This window comes from Astatotilapia calliptera, chromosome 14, assembly GCF_900246225.1.
Source record: "Astatotilapia calliptera chromosome 14, fAstCal1.2, whole genome shotgun sequence".
NCBI classification, from domain to species: Eukaryota; Metazoa; Chordata; class Actinopteri; order Cichliformes; family Cichlidae; genus Astatotilapia; species Astatotilapia calliptera.
This window is the reverse complement of record NC_039315.1, coordinates 4,827,829-4,844,533: the sequence shown is the minus strand read 5'-3', so window position 1 is coordinate 4,844,533 and position 16,705 is coordinate 4,827,829. Positions and strand designations below refer to the sequence as shown.

Sequence of the window (16,705 nt, the reverse complement as noted above, 5' to 3'; positions counted from 1 at the left end):
GTTTTATTGGGAGTGAACAGGACGGGATTAGAAATGAGTACATCAGAGGGACAGCTCAGGCTGAGAGGCTGGAGACAAGGTTAGAGAGGTGAGGCTGAAATGGTTTTGACATGTGCAGAGGAAGGTTGGAGATTTATGGGACAAAAGGATGTTGAAGATGGAGCTGCATCGCAGGAGGAAAAGAGGAAGACCTCAGAGGAGGTTCATAGATAATCCACTGTGACAACCCCTAAAGCAGGGGTGGGCAATTCCAGGCCTCGAGGGCCGGTGTCCTGCAGGTTTTAGATCTCACCTTGGGTCAACACACCTGAATCACATGATTAGTTCGTTATCGGGCCTCTGGAGAACTTCAGGACATGTTGAGGAGCTAATTTAGCCATTTAAATCAGCTGTGTTGGTTCAAAAATTCCTAAAACCTGCAGGGACACCAGACCCTCGAGGCCTGGAGTTGCCCACCCCTGCCCTAAAGGAAGCAGCCAAAAGAAGAAAAAGAAGAAGCACATAAATCTTCACCTGCAGAAGGAATTCCTGCAAAGTGCTCCTCAAAGGATATCGTACCATGATGATATAAACATGAGAAATTTCACCTTTAACCTTTGGGATCAAAAAGAAGCCTGTATGACTGCAGAACTGTGCTTCTATCTTGTCCTTCTGTCTTTTTTCTTGCTTTAGACCCTAGACTCCAAATCTTGGGGGTTATCTACTGGTTTTTGGATTAAGATAAGAAGTAGGTTAAAGACTGAGAAACAATTGGGTTATGAGTGATGTTGTGATAGTTCTGATGCCCTCGGGGCGAGCATGAGTCCCCGCCTGTATTGATCCCTGCTGACGCGCTCAGAGCAGCACAAATCACTAGCTGTTATCCACACACACAAACAAGCCCATCACGCCACACAGAAGCACATTCACACACCACCACCGCCACCTTTTCCGTAGCCCATTAGATATATCGACAATTCCACATTCACTTTTGTTTTTGTCTTTTTTTTTTTGCTCTAATAGGTTTATGCACAGCTGACCGAGCAGTAACACTAATGCTGCCGGTATACTCTGTGACATTGCGTTGAGTACAGGCTCTCCATGGAAATACGGACTGCTGCTCTGGTTGTTCTTTCCAGCATCGATTCGCGTGCAGTTGCAGCAGCAGCTCTGCCTCTGTTCTCCGAGGGATGCCAGTGAATGTGCCTGTGTGCTGCTCACCTTTCCCTTACAGTATCAGGCCCTCAGTCTGCAGGGGCTCAGGTCACTGAAGCGCTCAGTCTCAACCAGGAAGGAGCAGTGCTGAGGAAGGATGAGGCCCTGGGTTCGCTCCAACAGGTCCAGATCAGTCCAGGTAAGGTTTGTGCTTCTAATTCAAAATGTAAACACGTGACACCTTGGGAGATAAAGATAGTCTTAACTGTCTTAAATTAGAGTAATAACTAATGTAGTTTAATGGAGTGTTCAAAAGAATGACAAATTACACTACAAGCTTTAGTCAGCGCTGCTATTAGACTATTCAGAAAACTCCTGATTAAAGTGTACAAACATCAGCAAAAAAATAAAATCAAAATAGAAAAATAATACTCTGTCCAATCCCATCCACACCCTCTACAACACAAAGGTCATAGTAAAGATTAAAGTGTTAAAGGAGAGAAAAGAGTACTCCTTTAAACGGCTTTACCAAAAACTGAACTTTACAACCTTCATGAATGCAGGCTTTGCTGCAGGACTTAGTCTGCATTAGCTTTAGAAAAAAAGGTGTTTGGGCTCTTTCTGTGAACACACTGCAGCAATAAATCTGCTTAGCAAAAACAAACAGCAGTAACCGGCTTTAAACTGCACACATCCCCCTCCTGGGCAGATGAGCTCATTAAATCCTGAATTATATTGTTTGGTGCATATATCTGTTTTCATATTTAATTTGCAAGCTTCCATAAAAGTGTCGGGTTTGAATTCTGCTGCAGATGCCTCTCTTTGCAAATCTTTCCTCATTATAACTGCGGCGGTAGAGACGATTCACAGTGGAGGTAAAGACGCTTTGATTGAATCAGCATGATACGAGATAAAACATGTGAATTTAAATTGAAAACAAAACAACACTGTACTGGTGATCATTGGGGTTCAGTGTAGAGAAGCATAAGATGGGCTTCTCTCTCTACGTGTGATCAGAAGTGAGCTGGGCGATGACCATGTCATGTCCTCTAAAGACTGTGTGAGCCAAGAGGTTTAGATGCTTTGGTTTATACTGGAGGCATCCTGGCGTGCTTACCTCTGGCTCTAAGCATAAAAACTCCTCAGATCTCCCATTCAAAGTTTTGTCTACTATTTGTGCATATATGACATTTTTACATCATAGGGATGACAATAAAAGGTCTGCAGTACAATTCAAAGCCTCCACTGTGGGGTAGAAAATGCCCTCAAAACCAGTAATGAATCAATATAATGCTGTAGTGCACTGCAGCTTGATTATGTAGAGGATAACATAGAAAGTGATAATATTTGATTTCCTGGGGTTTTGATTATCTGTCAATGAGCTCTTAAAGGGGGCATGTTTTCAGGTTTAGTATGAAACAGTTTTATTTGCTAATAGTTCTTGTCTGTTAATCAATAACAGCAAAGATATAACAGGAGACGTGCAGCAGCTGTTCCTTTCGATTGTTATTTTTTACTTGTTTTTAACAATGAGCAGACCTGCTGTTTAATTCATACTTTAAATTATCAACAAATGTTACTTCCTTTGTGATTTTCAGCAAAAGCAGAAACAGATTTCTGGTAATATTAGCCTGCTCTCTCTGTCTCACACACACACTCACACACACACACAAGCATGTCTGTATGAATGGAGTAATTGTGCCTTCATGCACACTGGGGGGGAAGGGTGTTGTGTTCTGATGCTGTTGGAAACGTGGTGTTTTGTTTTAGCTTTGCATGCACATGAAACACAGAGCTTAACTTATCTGGGTAAATATTTCAGCCTGCATGATCAGTGTCTTCAAATTTCAAGCAACCACAGAAATAAGGCTGGTGTATTATTCGAGCTCTCATTTACAGCCAGAAAGGGGCATAATAGGTCAGGACTAGTGTATAGGATGGTGACCTCAATTTATCAGAGGTCAGTCACCATAATGTGGTTCAATGACTTTTTAGGAGCCGTATCCTCGACATGGTCCCCAAAATTTAGGGTCCAGTTTCTGCAAAGCTCTGGCTTTTGGAAAACTACAGGCTAGAGGGATTAAACTTTGCCTTATCCCTATTTATTTTTCACAGTCCTTTCTCAAGTGTTTCCCTCTGCCTCACAGAGGCTGGCTGCAGATTTAGATATTCAAGAAAACAACAAATCCACCAGTGTCCTCTCACTTGTGCCAAACAAACACACATTTCTGTGCCTCACATTGAAAGGCTTGGAAATGCAACAAATTCACTCACTATTGATTTATAGTCATTAGTTAGTGTGTCTGTGGGCCATGCACATAAAACAGCCCTTTGTATGTTGTGTGTAATTTGTTAAAACTTACTTTAAATATACTTGTTATCTAATAAATGTTATTTTTAAAGGTACTTTTTGTAAATACTATCTATACAATTTAACCCGATCTTCCACCACCAGGGGGCGGTGTTTCACAGGTGTGCTTTTGACTTTCAGTTTTTAGCCCTGCCTTTTTTCATAATGACTTGCCTGATTGAATCGCTGCACCGTGTTCTAGTATAAATGAGCAGAAGTACCGATAATGACTCTTCCACAGTTATCAGCAGTTTTAATTATTCTTCAATGGCTGCCCTTTCTTTTTTTTTTCTTTTTTTTTTTCTTTTTAGAATTGATTTTAAAAATTTACTTGTTTCATTTAAAACACCGCATGTCTTGCCTGCTGCTTCCATAACAAAGAGAGGTTTTCAGCCAGAAACCTGCTTAATTTCCCACCTCACACTTATTAGTTATTATCATATCATATTGCTTTAAAGAATTTAAATAACTTTTACATTTCTTTCTGACTTCTCTTTTGTTTTGAAGGTTTAGATTATATATACTTAAAGATGTCATTTCTTAGCTCACGAGTTACTTTTAAGAGTTTCTCGTACGTTTTGCGTGGCTCTGTTTCAAACTTAAATGGTGGAACTTTTATTTATTTATTTTTCATTTTGTAAGACGCTATAAAGGATGTATCTACGCATTATGAAGTCACCCACTGGTTTATAAAGCCCAGAGCTAAGCATTTTCACCACTGCCATCTTAGTGTTTTGAAACTGGATGTGATATGTGAGTGGTGAACCTGATTGTAAAACTCCACTATCAGTGAGTCGTTAGTCGTGGGCCTATGTGAAACACAGAATGGCCAAACCTTTTAATTTTCTATGCAATATGAGATGAAAATAGCGACGGAGCCCATAAACGCACCAGGAAAGAGTTCACTGAGGTAAGGGTTGTCTCCTGCTGGTCATTACAAGGAATGCAGATAAAAGACACTTTTCAGGCCTTTTCTAATCAACCTTTATTAACACAATATATAGCTGTATGGGACATAAAGTCATAGCGGCTGTTTTCTTAAATCCTGCTGATAGCTTTTCTTCATCCTGGAAAGTTTACCATGGGTATCTTTATTTTCCGAGCTCTGATAGATTGCCGGAAGACAGATTTTTTTGCGGGGTCTTGAAGGCAGCTCGACAGATGAGAGAATAGCGCGTGTCTGTGTGCGCGTGCGTGGAAGGCAGCAGCCCTGCCTACCGTTGACGTTCCCCACTCTTTCTCTTGTCACTGTTTTTCGGGAGGCGAACTGGGGGAGAGGTCCGCTCTTCTCTCGTCTTTCTTAGAAAACAGATGGTGTGTTCGTGACCCGGCGGAGACGTATCTTCGCCCTCACACGCCGGCGACTTCTTCAATTACCGCTGCAGCACTTTTAACCAAATCAAAGAGGAGAGGAGCCAAGGGCGGACTGGACAGAGAGGAAGAACCAACCATAGGACTCACACACTGGGAGGCTGCACGTCCGCCTGCTCTCTTCAATACATTGATTTATTTAACCGGGCCCTGAACGTCTCCCGGCGTCCAGAAGTGCTGCCTCAGCCGGTTCCTGCTTCCTTTTAAACTGACTGCGTCTTCGTGGACTGTCCCCAGAATTATTCAGCAAGCTAACAGGAACACACAAAGTCCCCTGCTTTTTTTCTTCTGAATTCAGACCGTGGTGGCCAGAGGGACACTGAGTCCTCGCCTCTGTTTCCTCTTATCAGCCCCTATCGGTTGCTGTGTTTTCCACCGGCTGTGCGCGCTTTCCTCCTTTCTCAGCAGAAGACGATGCAGGTGGAGGTAAACCGGTGACCACAGGGGCTGTTTTGTTAACTATCCAGCAGCGTGTCAACAGAGATGAGAGGATAGCGTCTGGGAGGGGATTTGGGGGAAAGCGAAGCGCTAAGTGGGGGGTTCAGTGTTGGTTTTCCTTCTTCAGATGAGGCAGACACACCATAAAGACATGAAGTGGATGTAGCCAACCGGTTCAGTTTTTTTTAAAGCATCAGTTTAAGCTGGATCACTGTCTTGGTGATCTGTGCTGCCTTCACGGACTGTGACAATGAGGATTTTATGAGAAGTGAAGCCTTTCCCCCTCTATCTACATACAGCCAGGCTAGTCTGGGGTGGCATTTCTTTCTTTCTTTCTTTTTTCACCCGGTGTGAACACAACCCAGACTTTTTTTTCTCTCCTGGACGGCGAAGCTCACTCAGGGACAAAAAATGTCTTTACGCACAGCACTGCCTGGGAACGAGCGGAACCCGGACCATGTAAGTAGATAATTAAAAACCATAGGCGTCTGTCTGTGAGAGGTTGCACTTAGGTTTTTATTATGCTTTTCAAGGAGCTGATCATAATAACCCCCGTCAGCCCGCGGGCCCAGAGATTAGTCTGCCATGTGCAAAGAGCAGCTGCAATCAAGCAAGGCGACGTAGACGCGCTAATCTCCCCTAGCTCATTTGGGACAGGGTGCAGTTGGACACACATGCTGTCCAGGATGGAGATATGAAGATTAGACTTTCACCTCCACCGGTGTTTTCATTGCGCATGTTTACCCCCCCTCAGCTCTCAGCTGATCAATAATTAATGCATCTGATGCAAGACCACCCAGCCAACCCTCACCTCCACTCCATCACCTCCACCCTGTCTGGCCCGCCCAGTTTCCACTTTAATAAAACCGCGACAGAAAGCTCAGTGGGCAGCTCAATATTGCAAAATCTGCTGTGTCAGGCTAGCCTGGTCCATCCTGCTGATAGCCTTCTGTGTCTGTGGCAGCGTGGGATTTTGGCAGACTGTGTTTGAGTTGTTCTTGATTCAATTTTTAGTGTTTGTAAATATTCTTGTAATTACTGTGAACCTCTCTAATGTCCTATGACATCAGTTGAGCAGCTGTGCAGAATATCCCCACCTCTGTCTCAAGGGCACCCAGCTCAAAGCAGCTTCTCTTTTTGGATGTGAAGGTCTAACAAAGACCACTTCCTCTTAGTGCAGCTAACAAAACACTGAATACTTCCTTTCCTGCTTTTTAAGGTTATTTAAAGTGTATGCTGTCACTGCCTCAGGCCCTGGATATCTTTTGTTTAGATAGGTGCAAATATTTCCAATACCAGTAGTGTCTCTCACTGAATTTTCCTGCATCCAGGGTTCTCAAAGTGCAGACCCGAGGCCGGTGGTGGCCCTTAGTAACATTTATTTGTGGTCATGAACACGACAAGGAATGATAAAGCATACACAATGTTTCCCACATTTCACAGAGGGATTGTAGGTATTGGTAATAAATAATTATTGCAAACGTGTGGAAGATTTGGACTGCTGCACTACAACAATAAGAATGCAAGACCTTTAGAAGTGTAGCTAACAAACGACAGCTTTTAAACATGTAAACTTGAAGGGTTGCAGACGTGTATCAGTAGCTACTGATGAGAAACCTGCTTAGTGAAACAGCAACTGACATCCCAAGGAAGTTAACGTTAACAGCATCCATCCTCAGGACACTCAGACATAATAGACAAACTTTAGCCTAACTGACTCAGGATATATCAGAGGATCAGACTCATTCCAGTGAAAGGAGCTGAAATATATGATGCTGAAGTTGGTGGAGAATGATATACTGGAATCTAGGCAGTTTAAGACCTGAAGTTAGGCTCACAAACAGCATTCCTGTGAAGGTGTACAAATCTTCGAGCATTCAATGGGCGAATTAGACTTTACTTAGATGCAGTGCCTCTATGAATTGACAACAAGTGCATTATTAGCAGGACTGCAGCCAAAGATCATTTTGGTAGTCGGCTAATCTGCCAATTTTTCTTCGATTAGTCAACAATTATTTCAATAACTCTTATCTCCTCTTCCTGTGGGCAAACCTGTTCTAGGCTCCAGTGCCTCACCTCCCCAAGTCTACCCACCTGTGAATATCACCCTGTTCTCTCTCTCTCCCCACAGATTAGCTACTTAATGTTAGGTGGAAAAGGTTTGCTATAGTATTAATGTGTGTAAAAACTAAACAAACAAACTAGGAGACAGTGTAGCTATCTCTGTTTATTGGTTTACAATCGCATTTCACTCATTAGCTGCCAAAAAGAGATTTTTCTGCCAAAAACTGATTTCTAGTATTTGCCAAATATTAACTGCCCGTATTTAAACTGCTCTAAATAACGTTTTGGCCTATAATTTGTGAAACAAATGTCAAATGACCTATCAAGTCATCTTGAGCCACAAACAGCATTCCTATCAAAAGGTGGAAGCCCAAAAGTGACGTTTATATCCTTTATTTATCCAGTTAAAATGTCTCATTGACGTTAAAAAAAATATTTTTAAGAGTAATCTGACCAAGAGGATCGCAGAAATTGCAACAAATATAATAATAGGTTTAAAAAGATGTCTTATGTGGCCAAAAAGAACCGGATTGGTTTGAATGTAGGTACAATAACACAAAGTCATAAGATACTTGGAAAACAGGTAATTTTTACATTTTATATATAATCACTTTGTAAATCATGTTCACCAAAGTCCTATTTACCAATATAAGTAAAGACATGACACATAAAAACATTGGAAATCAGTTTTAAGCAGATGATCATTTTTTGGCACAACAGCGGCGTTTTTAAATGCTTGTGCACTGCAGTAGTGCTGTCTCTGCTTTGCACTGTCTGTCCTGATGAACAGAATTAACTGTTTGGGATTTCCTTACCTGGATCATTGAGCATGCATCAAGATCTTCTTCTTCGTTGGTATTGAGCGCATTCTTGGCAGACGATAAGGGCGATAATGGCCACCATAGCTTCCTGCAGTATATTACAGTTACAAAAACACATTTATGTGGTATAGTATATGACGCATCGACAATAAAATTCTGCTTCCGCGTCATCGAGTATGTTGATGAATCGTTGTAGCCCTAATTTTTAGTAGCATTTTTTTTAATCCATCCAAGACAACACTGTTATTGATTCATAATTATGCAGTCCTCTTGCTCTTATTTTAAAAGAGGATGCTAAATTGAACTTGCTAGTGTCTCCAGTCTAGTCTTTCCCTGCTGGGTGGCTTGTAAGGATGTCGTTGCTCTGAGCTGTCTTTACTGTCCGATCCATTGCTCAGACAGATTTGAAGTCCATTGTCTAGGATTGCAGCTGCCGGCAGTAATCTGGAACCTGCACCATATAGAAAGATAGTACACTACACTAAGTTCACAGAGTACCACGATTGCAAGCAGCAGTCCAGGACCATGGACTTTGAGTCCATAGACTGGATAAGAAACTAACTGGAGAAGCAGCTGACTAGTGCTCCATCATTTATTGCCCCAGTTTATATATCATTTTATAGCATATTAAATTATCTAAGTACAGTCAGTGGGAAACACTGATGTAGCAATGTAGAACCAAGGGAGTGTTGCTTTTAAATGTCACTTCCTCTGTTCTTGCCATCTTAAAGTACTTTTGTGTCGAGACGTGTCTAGAAATACTTCCTTGCTAATGTTTAAAAATTAGAAGAAGATTAAAAATGATAAACCATTCTCTGAACAGAAGCATTTCAGACACTGTAAGGCAGCGGTCCCCAACCGTTTTTGGCGCCACGGACCGGTTTATGCCCGACAATATTTTCACCGACCGGCCTTTAAGGTGTCGCGGATAAATACAACAAAATAAAACTAGTACCGGTACCAAAAAAAGAAGATTTAATCATAACACACGTGAAAAAACCGAGTTAACGATAAAACGATAACAAAATAACGCTGAAAACCGATTTAAAAACCCTGAAAACCATACATTTCACATCTGAGCCTCAACTCTCGCGGCCCGGTACCAAACGACTCACGGACCGGTACCGGTCCGAGGCCCGGGGGTTGGGGACCGCTGCTGTAAGGGATCGACTGCTTGTGACAAATAAAGCTTTCATTCATTCATTCATTCATTAGGTCACTCTGGTTACGATAATTTATTGCACAACTCATTCTGGATTGTAGCAGTTAGGTGTTTATTGTTTATACCGCTTGCTGGAACGCTGAGGTACTTTTAGAGGTGGCAGAATCTTCTTTGACTTTTATGCAAACCTGTTGTAGCTGGTTTGGACATTTACACCACATCCAAATAATAAAAATTCAAAAACATTAAAGTTAGATCGAGGCTTGTGTTACAATAAAGATTAAGACTAAAGAAGCTCAGTCTTCACATTGAGGAGAATCTGTTTTGTCCACACTGTGAGATACCAAATAAAAGCGAGAGCCACTGGTGGATTCTTTCCCCTGTTTTTTAATAACTGCAAGAGTCATAAAACGATTTCTCCTGAAGCAGAGCAGTAAACTAATAATAGAGCCTGTTAAATGCTTGATGCAGTCTACTCTTGTCAAAAATGATCCTTGTAGAAATGCATATGTAGCATTAAAGCTGGTGAGAACTCAGCATTGCAGGGAATAAACCAGAATGATTGCTGTCCTTGCTCAAACACAAGCCTTTTGTCTTAGTAACCTCACCATGGCTACAACATGGGGTCCTGCACACCCCACCCCCACCTTCCCATTATTCCTCACCCTCTCCTGTCCATTTTAACACACACACACACACACACACACACACACACACACACACACACGTTCACTCGCCGACTTTGTGCCTTCAACTTACAGACCTTATCCCATTTTGATTTGTAGCGACGTCCGTCCGGAAGCAAGTTTAGCCACTTGGCAGATATCTCGACAGTGCATCCTGGCAGCTGTTTTAAGGCCTTTATCTAAATGAATGGTCAGACATCAATAACTTATATTTCAGGCTTCACTGCATCTTCGCAGTCACCCGGGTTTGCTCGATTATAGAAAAAATCCCAGTCACAATTATTTTGATCAATACTGAAATCATAATTGACAGGATTACTTACAGACTCTGGAAGAATAGAAGAGTTATGGAAATTTCAAAAGTGGATTTCTTTGTTCTTTCATTACAATTTCATTAGAAAGAAAATGTTAACTGAACCTAACGTGCTGCAGCTTGGCAGGAGTTTCCTTGGAAATAAAACGGTCGCGCTACAAGAAAACAATAAGAACATATTTGACAACAAGCCAAAATTGTAATTGAAATTAAACGTTATCAGTTTGCACAGCCCTAGAATCATCATTCAAATCTGCTGAATGATGCTCGATTATTGTGCTTGGTGCACCTTCCTAGCAAAGTAACTACATGTCGACACAAATCAAAAACAGCTGCCTACAACTAGATCCGCTTGGTGTTAATATGCAGTGCAAACACAATATGTTGATTAGCACAAACATAATCACAGTTCAACACAAGGTAATTGGCAGTAAGTGTCTCTCACAAAGCTAATGCACAAGCTAGCGTTCTTCCAATATAGACATATGCCATTTTCCCATTTTCATCGCTCTGATAGTTTAGCTCCATCACCTCTGAAGTCTTTCTCCTTCCTGTGTTGTAGTAAAACTGTTGTTCAATATTTATTACCTCCAAGTCCAACAGGATTAGCCCTATTTCACTTGTGATTGCACCAGTGCACAAGTATAAACGCAAGCAGTGATGTTGCTCAGTAGGTGTAGGGGCTGCTGGGCTTTGATGCAGAACTCTAAACCCACCCAAGAACAGTTTCCAACACTGATTAATTAGAAATGTTGTTTGTGCTTCGGATCTTCACGTTGAATGCCAGATTTCATTACAGGGTAGTTACAGATGGTGGTAGAAAGACAAATAAAAGTAAATGGAAGTTTTGAATGCAGCACACATGTGGTTGAACATGTTGGTGCATGTATTTGTGTGTTCTGCATGTAAGACAGGAAAGTCTCACATGCAAAAGGCTCCGAGACCATCACAAATGCGCAGCGCATGATATTATCATGCTGTGGCTTCGTCTTCTGAGATCATCAACACCACATTGGCTTATCATTCAGTCACATCACACATGACACGACAGTCTGCACTTTCACGCCACGCTCTGCAATTTACATGTTCTTACTCTCTGTTCTCTGCTTTGCTCTCTTCTCTTGTTCAGTCCTGTCATTTCCTTTAACCTCCCCGTGTATATTTCTGACTCTGTCGCAAAAGTCACCGAAACCAGAACTAATACCTGACATGTCCTCCATCCTTTTCACCTTTATACCCCAAAGTTAAAAAAGTCCCTGCTGCTTTTTGTACTCTTTAACTGCTGTAAGTCCTTATAATTACTCTTCTGTATTTTATTGTCTTGTGTATTTTTTTTTAATCAGAAAATTGCTAGTTGTACAATACTTCAAACCTGAACAAACCAAACCAGAATATCCATAAGGGCAGGATTATGCTTCTCTGTAGGCTGTGAACATTTTAGTAAAGAATAACTGACAGAAGGCACGTCAACAGTTTGCAGTAGGCGACATGAATAGCACATAATTTCTAGGGTCACCTTTCAGGACGAATGAATAAATTACATTTTGCTTTTTACTTCCACTCTTATTTTGTGTGCTATGGATAATTGAATTGTTTTCAAGGACGTTGTTAATATTTTACATCTCTTTGTAACTTACTGAGCTCAGTCTTGAGCTTATTGTGACAGTTTTACATCTTTAATCTAAGGGTACAAAAATAAAACGACGTGAAGCAAAAACGCACTGATATAGCACTTTTCCCCAGTCAGGCAATCATGCATGTATTTGACCAGTACAAAGAAGCCAGAACATGCAGGAGCAAGCTGCCAGGATTCAAATCCTTCTTGCTATAGGCTTGTATTTAAATGAAATAAGGAAATGACAAAGCGTTAAATTCTTAAATTGAAAATTAATATTTTCACTAATATTTTTGTTAAACTTATATGAGGTGTTATTAAAACGTTCCAATAAATCAACGTGATCTGTTTTGAAGTTGCATCTGTGTCAGTGTTCATCTCCCTCTGTAGTTTCCTTGTTTCCACATGCGGGTGACTTAACCCAACCTGCTAAACCTGCATCTGCAAACGGCCTGTGAGAATTTTCATAGAATCTTAAATTTTTTATTTAATCACAGGATCTTTTCTCCTCTTTAACTTTGTTTTGATGTGTATTTGTGTTTTTAGAAGAAAAGGTTTCGTGGGATTATCTCTTGAGTTTAGAATATTTTAAAGTCTCAACAGCGAAAGTTAATTACAGGTGTAATAAACGGGTTTTAATAAACAATAAACAGGTTGCATTGCTCTTCTTAATGCTGAATTGTGGGAATGGGCACACTTTTTTGCTTGGGGCTAGTCATAAGGTTTTAATGTGTGTGAGAGAGAAGGAAGTCGTATAGAGGGTGTGGGTGAGTGCTTGTGTGCACATGCACAGCTGTGTTTTCTTACAAAAAGGCCAACATGTCTTTCAGTGCACGACTGCAGGGCACGGCGAGGCTTTTGTGTTTCCCTGGACAAGCAAAAAGATTCAAGTACTTGCTGTCCAGACATGTTACCCAAAAACTGGCACCCTCCTTTGATGCCCACGTTGGCATTCATTTCACCTAGAAACACTCCAGATACAGTCATAAACAGCCTTAGGCTTTAAATCATCTGGTCCGCCGAGGCCAGCCGAACCATGCATGATGGGTATGAAATTAAGCGGGCTGCTGTTAAATTGCTTGCCCAGTTTTATAGAAAAATGTGAAATAGTCATGAGAACTATTTGTTTGTGCTTATAGATATAAACTGTCATGTTGTTTTGTGACAGCACAACTCTGAAACTGAAATTTTTCAATAGGAGGTATATTTTGTGCACGTAGCACATATGTTGCCTAGATTCTTCAGCCAAGACGTGTCACTGAGGCTAACCGACCTTTAAAAGTCACGAAAAACTTTTTGTTTTTACCAAACCACAATCTTTTTCTAAACCTAATCAAGTTATTTTTAATTCCCAACCAAAACGAGTCGTCTTTAATAGCCTGACCCTGACATAGTTGTTTTTATTGTCTGAGCCGCTTCCAACAGTAACATATTTGAAATTAATGACACTTTAAAAATAAATGAAAAACAAATGAAATGGAAAGATTTGTTATTCTTGTAGCACTTTGACTGAGGTTTCTTGTGTGAGCAGCAAAACCCCACGAAGCCTCCGCATGTGGACCTTTCTGCCCTTTAAAAGTGGAAGACATCATTAGTACACATGAAAATTCATGCCCAGAAATACAAATCTGCAGATGAAAGCTTGTGATTATAGCACAAGGTGCATTGAAACTCTGTACTGATCGCAGTGCCTTGCTGATGTTTACTTTTTTGTAACCTTGCCAACTGAATCCAACTTAAAGGCGTTTTGGATTACAGCTGCAACAGCGGACCCAAAAGGTCAGAGAAGCAGAACACTTGGAGGGAAGTTTCCAGCTCAGATCCCTGGAGACGTGATTGAGTTACCCTCTGTTTAGCCTTAACAGCTACAGCAATGTTGCCCATGAGCGGGTCACAGAGCCCCCAGTTTCCCTGGTTATATTTTACAGCGTACAGTAGTAAACAGTGAAACTGCAGAAGCATGAGTGTAAAGCAGGGCAGCATCAGGAAAAGAGCTTAAGAGCTTACTGGACCTTCCTGAAAATGGCTTGCTCAAGAGCCTCTCAGTGGCAGATTTTTAAGGAAAATTTAAGGATTTGCATTCCCTGCTCACATTACCGGCTTAGAGGCTAATGTCAATAGTATTTATCTGTTGTTTTTGAATTGCATTTTCTAAATTACTTTTCAAACACCCAGTGTGCCATTCAATGGGCCGTATGGTTCCTGTTGGTTTCATTTGAGCAATTTCTGAAGATTTTTTGGGGTTTCATTTGTGCCCATAGCTACTGTTAGAAATGTAAAATCAACAAAAGCTACCTATAGTCTGATAGAAATGTAGTTATTTAAAAAAATGCATTGAAGATCATCATTGAAAAGGTCTTAAATTAACGCTGAAATGGGGAGATAATAATTGGGATTAGCTTTATGATCATTCCAAAGAAGGGACGCTGTGTTAGATGCAGGTTAAAGAGCCTAAGCCAAAAATAATAAACACAGTGATTAAACTTTGCTGGCACCAAATCCAAAATTAACTGTCTTGGCATTTTGTCAACACAGATTGTTTTCTCTCCAGCAATTAAGTAATTCTAGTTAAGTGGTTAGGCAACAAACGCTGAACAGGTGGCGTTTTCTGGAGATCAGGCTACCATGTGCAGAATGACACTTTTCACGGAGCCTATGCTAACTGCCAAACGCTCACAAAGACCCCTGCAGACAAGCAGATTTGCACAATTACAAAATCTGAACCAGGAGACAAGAAGAAAAGACACTCAGATATTCATAGTCAGAGCACACAGTCAGGCTGTTGTGTTCATTGTGTAGAGGGCCTCTTCGGCTGTCAGGTGTCGACTTACTGTCCTCAGTGTTTCTCCTCAGGCCTCAGCTGCTGCAGTTTAACCAAAAGCCCTTTTAGTTAACAGCCATCCAGTGTTTTTCAACCAGAAAGACCAGGTCGCTCTCCATGAGCTATAACTGCAGTTTTAGTGCTCGCTGGGAGGTCTCATCAAATTTGCAAAACTTGTGTGCCCCTTGAAAAAAATAATTTCATGCCCAATTTGGGTGTTCGAGAGGAGCCATAGAGCGAGCTGGATGTTTGGGAGTGAAGGTTCGTGTGATGTGTCATTCAGCTGCCTTCTTTGGCATCTTTTTCCCACGCCTGGTCAAATATCAGACCTAAAATATGAAACTCTGGTGGTTTCTACACAACTAACAACAGTTGGTCCTCATGTACTTAAGGCAAGGAGTCTGAGGCTATTCCCGATAGTTCTGGCCCTAAATTAGTGCTTCAGTTAAGAGAAGTGAGAAATATATCTGTCACATTTCTGGTGGTTTTTTTGGTGGAAGGCCAAAAACTCTGTGTGTGCTATGATGTCTTGTTTACAGATGAAACTCTGCTTACCAACTTTTTAAAGTTATTAAAAGCTGTATGTGATTATGATGGAATCACATGATTTGTGTGTGCATGTGATAATGTTTTAGTAACTAAAGTAAAATATTCAGCAGTCCAACATCTCTAGCTCATACCAAAAGTAGTTGGTTTTTTGTTTTTTTTAAATTGTGGTCAGTATAAACGCAGAGCCTGTGATGCAAGCTTTGTCACAATACTTCCTGTTCCTCTGTGTGTTTTTGTTTGAGCTAAGCTGACTTTTTTGCATTTATCATCTGGTTATAGACAGAGAGCTAGAAGTACATTGCAAGTGTTGTCAATAACTATAGTATGACTTCCCCTTGGCAGTGTGGTTAATAGCTTCCTGCAGCAGACCATAATCTCAAAGAACACTACTACTAACATTGACATCCATTATTTCACCCGCTTAGTCAGAGGGTCTGCAAAATTGTTGTCTGTGAAGCCAAACCAGCAATTACATTTAATTTAAGAGATGTTACCAAGCAGGTCATGTTTCTCTCCGATCAGTGTGCATGGTTTCGTGTTCTAGACAAATTGCTTTGGGCATGAGGAACAAACATAATTGTGAGAGGTTGTGTAGGTCTTGTAATTTTACATTAGGTAACAAAAAGGCCAGAAACAAAGACTGAGCTGTGGGAATGATGGAAAAGGGAGTGGGTAGAAGGTACTGAACAGAAATTAAGAGGTCAACTGTCAAATGATTAAGAGGACCTGACTCAAAAGTGTATGCTTATTTGACATAGACTGGTATGAATGTGGAAGTATGCCGCAAACTGTGAGTAAGACGGGCTGCTAGTTTCACAGATTACAAGTTGTCTTGACTAATCCAGTAATGATCAGCATCATAAGTTTTATGTATGAAAGGAAGTAAATATTTCATACGATTTGCCTAGTTTTAGCAATTATCACTCCCACCACTGGTGGTGGTCAGAGGGCCCGGTGGCGCCAGTGTCCGGCAGCCTCGCCTCTGTCAGTGCGCCCCAGGGTGGCTGTGGCTACAATGTAGCTTGCCATCACCAGTGTGTGAATGTGTGTGTGAATGGGTGGATGACTGGATATGTAAAGCGCTTTGGGGTCCTTAGGGACTAGTAAAAGCGCTATATAAATACAGGCCATTTACCATTTTACCAGAGATAACACTCGATCGCACTCATCTCTGACATTACTGAAAAAAAGCCTGATGAGCCGCTAGCTCAGAAAATGAATTAAAAATTAAAACATTATTACAAAAATCTTTCAAATGGAAACTATTATTATGGTTTGACTTCTATTCTGACTTTCACCCTGTGTACTGAACCTTCCATTATTACATGTCCACAGTTTTTGCTTGAGTAATACTGAATACTGCCATATACTTAAAACTAAT

At 41.0% G+C, this 16,705-nt stretch overlaps 1 protein-coding gene across 5 annotated transcripts in view; it reads left to right on the top strand.

Moving 5' to 3' along the window:
* The first annotated feature begins 474 nt into the window (after positions 1–474).
* The window catches only part of mark4b (MAP/microtubule affinity-regulating kinase 4b), a 57,900-nt gene continuing 41,669 nt past the window's right edge, over positions 475–16,705 (top strand). Inside the window, exon 1 of one of the 5 annotated variants that reach the window (XM_026191566.1) lies at positions 475–1,333. In XM_026191566.1, coding sequence (XP_026047351.1) covers positions 1,292–1,333 — 42 coding nt within the window. In that variant the 5' untranslated portion in view covers positions 475–1,291. Of the gene's footprint in view, positions 1,334–4,619; positions 5,753–16,705 lie in introns of those variants that run through there. The other 4 variants (XM_026191565.1, XM_026191568.1, XM_026191567.1 and 1 more) reach the window with 4 other exon arrangements.